This window comes from Trachurus trachurus (genome assembly GCF_905171665.1).
Source record: "Trachurus trachurus genome assembly, chromosome: 16".
Lineage (NCBI taxonomy): Eukaryota > Metazoa > Chordata > Actinopteri > Carangiformes > Carangidae > Trachurus > Trachurus trachurus.
This window is the reverse complement of record NC_139902.1, coordinates 15,937,357-15,946,541: the sequence shown is the minus strand read 5'-3', so window position 1 is coordinate 15,946,541 and position 9,185 is coordinate 15,937,357. Positions and strand designations below refer to the sequence as shown.

At 39.7% G+C, this 9,185-nt stretch overlaps 1 protein-coding gene across 1 annotated transcript; it reads right to left on the bottom strand.

Annotated features, from left to right (window-relative positions):
• Nucleotides 1-3,144, bottom strand: LOC310999570 (urokinase plasminogen activator surface receptor-like). The gene is made up of 4 exons (XM_083990045.1): nucleotides 3,079-3,144; nucleotides 1,496-1,639; nucleotides 886-996; nucleotides 1-787 (listed from the first exon to the last, which is right to left on the bottom strand). Exons 2-4 carry the CDS (start codon nucleotides 1,614-1,616, stop codon nucleotides 597-599), a joined length of 423 nt encoding a protein of 140 aa, XP_083846171.1. The 5' UTR covers nucleotides 1,617-1,639; nucleotides 3,079-3,144; the 3' UTR covers nucleotides 1-596.
• Between the last annotated feature and the right edge of the window lie 6,041 nt (nucleotides 3,145-9,185).

Below are 9,185 nucleotides of genomic sequence, written 5' to 3'. Positions count from 1 at the left end.
TAATAGATTTCAGAATCGTAACTTTACCAAAGGATACTGCCACACTTGCCAAATTAACTTTCTACTTTCACACTCACTACAGGCCAAATGCAGATTGTGAATGAGTCAGGCAGAACTGAGGCATCATCACACTAGTGTTGGTTCAATGTGCATTGATGAGCCTTATGTTCTACTCAATCAAGTGTATTTCAACAAATACTCTTCAGTATACAGTAAGATGTAAGGATCCCCAGTGTTGTTCTTCACACTGACCCTGAGCCCCAGCAGAAGAAAATCTCTCTAGCAGCTAGCACATACTGTAAAAGTCACAAAAGAGAAAATTCAGTTCACTCCTGAACCAATGTCCAGTTTGATCCCCTCCTTTTTTATTTTTGAATAACAGAAAATATTGAAAACAAGTACAATCACAGAAAGCCATCTTTTTTTTTTAGTAAAAGCATCAAAACATGTTTGATTTCAGAATCATAACTTTACCAAAGGATACTGCCACACTTTGCCTAATAAACTTTTTACTTTCACACTCACTGCAGGCAAAATGCAGATTAAAGTACAAAAAAATAAGCAGTGGGCTAACATTTGTTTCTCTGTTTTCTCAGTTAAGAGATCATGTACATAGAGATCAGCGATGCCATCAGGAGCAGAAGACCAGCACTGGCGCTGGTGGCACTGTTACATAAGTCGCCCTCACAGCAGCTATATTCTGCTCCAGGGTTTTGTAACATATCTGCACTTTGACACATATTCTTGGTAATACAGCCCTTCATGGTCACTGTGACAGGACCCGTCACTAAGAAAATGAAAATAAAAGTTAGTGTGAGGTTCAAGTTTTAATGTATCTATAAGTAGAAAACATTTTGGGACATAATTAGAGACTCGCAGTTGTACCTGAGAGTGAGACGCAGCGGTCCTCTTCACCCTTGCATTCCGTAACGGTAGTGCACTCGTTTTGATCACAGGAGTAGCACTTTTTACCATTGGGAGCATTTTTTGAGTATGCTGTAACACAGAACAGAAATTGTTGATTTTATGTGGGGAGGTAGATGGTGATGATTGCAATGCACTTCTCTTCTTCTGTGGCTTATTTAATGTCTTATGGACATATGGTGGTGGTTTCATTGATCGTTAAATAACAGGTAGCTATTAAATACACAATGTAAAGGTGTAGCATGTGTTATTTGACTGTCACTGTCTGATGATACAGTATCTGCAGCCCTACTTGCAGTACTGTGCCCTTGGGCTCGTCTGTAACAGATGGCAGCGGAGGAAAAAGTAATTTTCTGACTTGTCTTGGAATTTTGGATTTGTTATAGGCCTAGGTGAAATACTCAGTCTGACTAAGAATGTTAGAATACTGTAAGAATAGCATGTACTCCATGTCATTACTTACATCTACTCTCATTTAAACTGTTTTTGCACAGGGAACTACATGCCAAATTTAAACAAGAACAATTTGCTCTGGGCGCAAAGAATAGTGGAATATAAATAGCCTACTCACCTCCGACATCCATAGTGTTGCAGAGCTCAGAGTTGCAACACTTGCTGCCATACGTCACTCGGCTGACTCCCCAGTTGATCGAACCCTGGAGACACTGCTCAGCCATAGCACAAGTTTTCATGTTGACATTTACTACAGCGCCCGCTGTAACAGAAATGTAGATTTAAACGCAAGTTCAATTTAACATTAAACATTAGTAAAGTGCTGTTGTATTGACAATGACTTGTGAGAAATTAACGTTCACATTCCTGCTGCCTCTTGGGCTACTTGAGCCAATGTTTAACTTTCACACTAAACCTCTTTAGTTCTGTAATTTCTGATGGTAAAGAATTTCATAGGTGTGTATCTTGCACTGGGAGGTACCCCTTTGAAGTATTGTACGTTTTAACAGATGAGTACGTTTTGATTCTGCTCTATTCATTTGATTTGAGCTTGATTATTATTTGCATGAGGGTTTTCTAATCTTATGAAAATGAAATGTTTAAGCAAGATTGGTAGAGCAGAGGTGCTGTGGTGTCAGATGGCACCTGTTTGATATGCACTTATTTAAGTGGCAAAGGATATAATACATCAGTATTTTATGTAGGTAATTTGTGGTTTACTTTGCAGTCTGTATGAACTCTAGAGTCTAGTGTCTTTTTGCAAGGTACATCATGCTGGTGAGCTACTCCACTGTGGCGCGACAGGGGCCACCGCTTAGCCTCTGATGTTCTTGAATACTAAAATCGCCCTAGATAGCTTCTTTATAGGGGTGTGACGATACACTCAGCTCACGAGACGAGACACGAGATTGCGTTCCCAAGATCGAGACAAGACGAGATTTTAAGAAAACTACAAAGACAAAATATGACCAACTGATTTTTATTTATTTAACCGAGCGGCACATGCATTTTGAAATGTTTTATTGTAACTATTTACATGCATGATGTAAGCATGAGCTTTAAATAAATTTCTTCTTCCAAAATTGAAACTAAAATGTATAAAAGTTAAAATAAATGTTTATAAATTAATTTTTTTCAAGTGCAAACAATATTATGTGCAGTGTTTCCTCTAGGATTTTTTAAAGTAGTGGCAGCGACCCCCCCCCCCCGTACCATTTCACTACTCGAATACTCGGATACTCACAGAGTCGTTAATTAGCGCTGGATGCGCTGGTTGATAAGTTTTGTTTTTACTGAGGAGGAATGAAGAACTCAGCTGTGGCTGAAAAGCACCTAAACCAAGTCGAGTAGAGTTGTAACTGTAACTGTGTAGTGGAAAGGGGTGCAAAGTAATGGTAACTATTAATTATTATTAATATTAATTAATATACTTTTTTTCACCCCTACTTCTATGCGTGTCAAACTTAAATTGAGGATCTAGAGTTATACCTAAATATTTAACTCATTTACCACCTCAATTTCTTTAGTATCAGTAGTGATGTGACGTTTCTCAGGGACTTTCTTTCTTATTGAAAAACACATTGATACTGTTTTTTTGTGATTAAGCCATTGTAACTGTGTAACTGTGCCATGAAATTCACAATAAATAACAATGTACAAATAACAAAATAGAAGAAAATAACAATAAACAAAGTGCCATACCCAGGATGGATGTGCCTACATTTATCGAAGAGCATTGTTGAGCTGGTAGGCATTCTTTTTCCACTTGTTTGCAAGGTGACCCATCGGGCGACGGCATACACTCAAAGCATTTCAGAGAGTAGGCTGATGAAATGCAAAACTCAGATCAGTACAAAACAATTATCCTTTTTATATCAACAAGAGGAGGAAAACATGATCATAACAAGTCTGAATTAAAATTAAAATGAAATGTATGAAAAATCTAAATTATGAATATAGCTACCAAAAACAAAAAGCTGGAAAAGCAGCTTTAACCTGGCTTTTTTTTTTTTTTTTAACAGACCGGCAGACTGGCAGACAGACAACAGAATAAAAAATAATCAGTTTTATCTGCTTAATTGCAGGTGAAGTGCAAAAACAAACAGCAGGAAGAAGTAAAGATCACCAAAGGCAAAACAATAAATAAATAGTGGATATAGTAGGCTACTGCCACAATTTGGCATGTAAACTGGAATGACCCCCTCTTTTCTTTTTACAAAACATTAAAACACACAAACAGCAGAATAAAAACTTGCCTTTAGGGAGAAGCACAATCCCGAAGATCAGGAGGAAATGCATTTTGTGATGGCGGGATGACTTCTGTTTCCACCTTTTATGGCTGTATGTGGTGCTGCTGAAAAGGAGTGGCCTGATGATAAAGACCACACCTCCCTTCTCTTCTCTTCAGTTTTGTAGATGACAAAATTCTTTACTTTGTAATTTGTGATGTGTGTATACATATAAAAAAGCAGTCTCACCAATGAAAAACAAACCACAACTTTTTGACATGCAGTAGGCTACTGTGAAACATTCATAGTGTGCTGAGCACTTAGGACTCACACACTTCACATGCCACAGAGGACAGTGCTCTTAGTTTTGTGTCCACACTCAAAGATAATCTTTTCACACTCTCTTACTGCATCGTTGACATTTGGCCGCCCAGAAGAAAATGTAGTATTAAATAAATTCCAAATATCACTGCCATATCTTCCTTGGTGAACATATATGATTTTTAATTGAAAGTTTAAAGACCTGCTATTTTAAACTAATAACATTTTCACTAGCATGTATAACGTAAAAAACCAGGGCCTGCTTTTTTTTTTTAGTTATGCTATTGTATGAAAAAGTGTTGTAAATGCCAACTTTGGCTGATGTTGAGAAACTGCATAATAATGCCATTGTCAAAATATGTTGGCTAGTGCAGCAGAGAAAGAGCAATACTCAGAGTTACTTTTAGTGCGAACATGTCTTACATTTCCTTGACGTACTGTAAATATAAATTAGTACACACAAAGATAACCATCCTCATCATCAAAATGTTAATTATTCGTCATGAACAATAATTCAGGATGTAGCTTGAACCTGGTCAACAAATCCAGGAAAGAAAATACAGAGTCCTCTTTGACACACTACATGTAAATCCCAGTTTTGTGTCCCACACTATGAATATAGCCAAGACAACATTTTATCATCTGAACATGACATGAGTGTGGCTCTTTCTCTGTCAAGCCACACTGTTAAGCTCCGATCTCTGATCTCAGGAGGAGGAAGATGTTTCTCACACATCCACCAACATTACTGACTTACTTACATACATTTAATTGAATTAAATGATCATTCTGACTGCGAGTCGACTGTGATTCGGTCTTAAAAGCTAAATTCTTTGTATTCCCCTCTATTTGTTATGCCAGGTGAAACGTCATGTGAAGCTTGTGAAAAAAAGGAACCAGTATTGTGGGTGTGGTTTAATGGTTTGTGAAAAGAACATGCACATAAGTTTAATTTCTCAGTCTGTGCCTTCAAAGACAATGAAGAAGTGGATGTGCTCTTTTTTTAAGAAACGAAATCTACTCACCACAAAAATGTGTTCCTTCCACTGGTTAGGCAAAGACAAAACTATCTTTTCACAAGGCCAAGTAGGCTACTGCTAGTACTTGGCCTTGTGAAAAGACTGACAATGTGCTTGCAGGGGTTGTGTGTCAACATATTGGAACCACTTGTACCATTATAAATGTAATCATTTAAGTTAAAGCAGAAGTGAGTGATCCGGTCGTTTTCGCTAATGCTGCGTTCCAGGCAGGCTTTTGAAATCATAAATTACAGCTTCAAGTCACAACTTACGACTTTGTAGCGTTCCAGGCAACCCACTCGTGTTTTTCCGACCTGTTTTACCGGTGAAAGTCACTATAACGGCCACTCGTAACTTCCGACCCGTGAAATCGTACCAGTACGTCTTTTTGTACAGTCTATGTACCAGATCGAACTGGTACGACGTCACAGGTCGGAAAAAAACGAGTTTCCTTGAACGCACCATAACAGTCCTCGTCCCTACGTCGCCACATTCACGGCGTTCCTTGGCTGCACACACAGCCCTGCATGCCGTTCTCTCTCCTCATTGGATAAAAACTGTAGGATACGATAAATGTTTTCTCCTCGACTCAGAGCAGAGTGACTGACAGACCCGTGATTCAGACCAAACACTCTATGTAAGTGATCGCCAATAATGTTCTAAGCAGAGTTATCTACCGATAGTTACAGCTGGTGTTTACCTTTCAATAAGCCGTGGTATGCGGTATGTTATGTTTGTGGCTTATGGTTAAACTGACAGGGTTAACAGTGCAAATATATAAAAAATAATAACCTAATGCCAAACCCCCCACAGTCTGAAAACATATCTGCATTTAAGGGGTGTCCCATTTCTCAGTCACAAAATAGCCCTTGACTTTTAGTTTTGAGTCAAGTCAAGTCAAGAGATCTTTATTGACCCCGGAGGGCAATTTGTAGTGCAGATTGATTGAGGGCTACTAAGGTTAAGAGTTGAGCTTGAGGGTTGAGAGAGGAGTTGGAATTCACCCTCATTCCTGTTCTACATATCCTGTCTGAACTTTTACTTTCTCTTATCTGATCTTGTTTAAATTTAGTCATCATTAACACAAACATACCTTTTTACTACCATTACTTTCATTTTCATTTCACTTTTACTTTCACGTTTGAGTTTATTGCATATTTACTTTACAACATTGCACAGCCATATGGGGGCATGTTTTACTCTTGCACAATTTAACTTTCACTTTCACTTATGTTCACTGACTATAATAGGGATTAACTCACCACAGGCCCGGTGTCTCCTCATCTTCCCCGAACTCCTTTGGTTCCTTTGTATCCCTGAGAGTTTGGACATGTGGCTTCTGTTACAATCTGATTTCATTCAGGTTTTCCTCATTATAAATGAACAGGCAGCAGGTTCAGACTCTCACCTCTCTGCCCTGAGCCCCTGGTTCACCGCCTTTACCCTGCAGACCTCTGAAGCCCTGAAAATACAAGACAAACAGACATACAGTGTTTATTATTCTGATAAACACACCAGATCCGCAATCTGTAGGCTATGTAAATAAAAGAGACTCAGTCTTTTCACTGGTGCCTCTTTATTCTTGACAAGTACTCTTTTTTTTTTGCGATGTTTGAAAGTAAATACAAAATAACTTAGAGAGGGCTGTACATTCTCACTTCAGAAAACATGTGCACTATCACTTGTAAATGAAAATTTCAGAATTAATTCAGACATGTGCAGGCAACTTCTTCTCTAACCTTTACTGTGCAGGTGTAGCTGTGTCAACAATATTTGTATTCCCTGAGGGCAGGAACTGGCCATTTTCGGACTTTGTGAACACAAAGATTCTGCAGGTTTTAAACCAACACTAAGAAACTTTTCAACCTTCATATTTTCATAACTTTTGTGATGGCACATCGACTTACAACAGGTTGAATGACACCTCTGTCATGGCCCAAGGGGGTCTGTATCGCCTTCACTGGCACTAAGCAGCTTTGAGGAGCATGGCAGGAACCCGGCTCTCACTTAAGTTTCACTTTCACTTTTGCGAGTCACAACGAGGAGGGAGCAGGCAATGCAGCACCTTTTCGTCGGATTGTGCATGTGTGTTTACTGAGAAATAACAGCTGCATTCCTCTGTTTCCTGCAGGCCGCCGTTTCCATAGAAACCGACCAAATCACTTGAAACTTGGCCTGTGGACTCATGGTGAGGCCCTCATCCATCACCCTGAGAACCAACTCTGCGAGAGCATAAGCCAAGGGCCCCCCGGGGCCCCACGGGGCCCCTAGAGCAACGGGACCAAAATATTCTGATAGAGGACTCTCTGATATACAACATATTTATATTTCATGATGATAACTTAAAGCGTGTGTTTTGTTAGGAAAAAGCAGGATTGGCTGGATTCCCTTTGATGTTTGACCCCTGTGACCTTTGACACTTACCAATTGGCTTTATGCACAGCTCCACAACTCCTTTATTTCCTGTCTTACATTATTGGACTGATTAATCCAGGTGTGTCTGAGGTCGTCAGACACACCTGATTAATCAGTTTGTCCAATGTAAAACAGGAAATAGAGCACTGGCTAAAGTTCAGGAAGTAGTGGAGCTGTGCATAAAATTACTACAGTGGATGGGTAAGCCCCCTGCCTGGTGAACATACAATTCAGCCTCTTAGCGTTTGTGAGCTGTTGACAAAAAGACTTGTAAATTTGAACTCAAATCTGCCGAAAATGTTCCTTTCGAACCTTCCAAAGGTCAGAGAGTCAGGAGATTTTGCACAAAGGAGGGAGGAGGGAGGAGGGGGAGAGTGGGGGGGAGGGAAAGATTGTTTTCGCCTCACGCCTCAAATTAAATTTTTTTTTAACTTGAGTTAACTTGAATCGCAAAAATCATCCCCATATATATAAATCTGGGAATAAAAATGATATGATTAATTATCGCCCTATATCTATCTTACCCACACTCTCCAAAATAATGGAGAGAGTTGTCTACAACAGATTGAGCGGCTATCTCGATGAACTTAATATACTTACGCAGGGACGTGCACATGACTATAGAGGGGCAGGGGCTCAACATCAGAATTTTTTTTTCAGGCCTTAATATCAAAATTAATTAATTTGGCGGTGCGTGGCGCAGTGGTTAAGGCGGCCACCCCATGTAGAGGCTACAATCCTCAACACAGGTGTCCCCGGTTCGAATCTCGTGTGGGGCAGACCTTTCCTGCATGTCATTCCCCCTCTCTCTGCCTCCCCCTTTCCTGTCTGTCTCACTATGTGCTATCAAATAAAGGCAAAAAGCCTAAAAATATACTTTAAAAAAAATTCATTAATTTAATTAAATTACAGTTACTATTTAGTCAATAGAGAAAGCCTGCACGCCTTCAGGACTGCAGTCAATATGCTGGACCAGTTTCCTAACTTCCTGAAACAGAGTCATGACTTCTGAACTGGTAGGCTAATATGGTATTGGGTGCACATTAACATGGCTTGCAGAAAAAAAATCATGTGAGTGCAAGTGCAAAATAGAAGTACAGGCTACACATCTATATGTGACAAAACCTAGAAATGACTACTGTGACTGACTGCTACTGTGCATGTTTCAGAACAGCAGCAATATTTACAACAGCAACTACCGGTAGGCTAATTGTGACTTTGCTGTTGTAAATATTGCTGCTGTTCTGAAACATGCACAGTAGCAGTCAGTCACAGTAGTCATTTCTAGGTTTTATCACATATAGATGTGTAGTTAAATTAATGAATTTTTTTAAAGTATATTTTTAGGCTTTTTGCCTTTATTTGATAGCACATAGTGAGACAGACAGGAAAGGGGGAGGCAGAGAGAGGGGGAATGACATGCAGGAAAGGTCTGCCCGACACAGGATTCGAACCGGGGACGCCTGCGTTGAGGATTGTAGCCTCTACATGGGGTGGCCGCCTTAACCACTGCGCCACGCACCGCCAAATTAATTAATTTTGATATTAAGGCCTGAAAAAAAAAAATTCTGATGTTGAGCCCCTGCCCCTCTATAGTCATGTGCACGTCCCTGGTGGTGGTCAAAGTGCCACTGGAAAGCTAAGGCTGAATGTTGAATGTGAGTACAGAGACAGAGATAAATTGTTGTTTGGATTAGAATTGAATCTTCTTGTTTAGCTCTAAGCCTCACTAGCACATCTCCTCTCCAGGTCCATACAAAGAAATCAAAATGGTCGAGAAACCTGGAGAGGCAACAGAGGGCGTAGCAACAAGTGTCATTTGTTC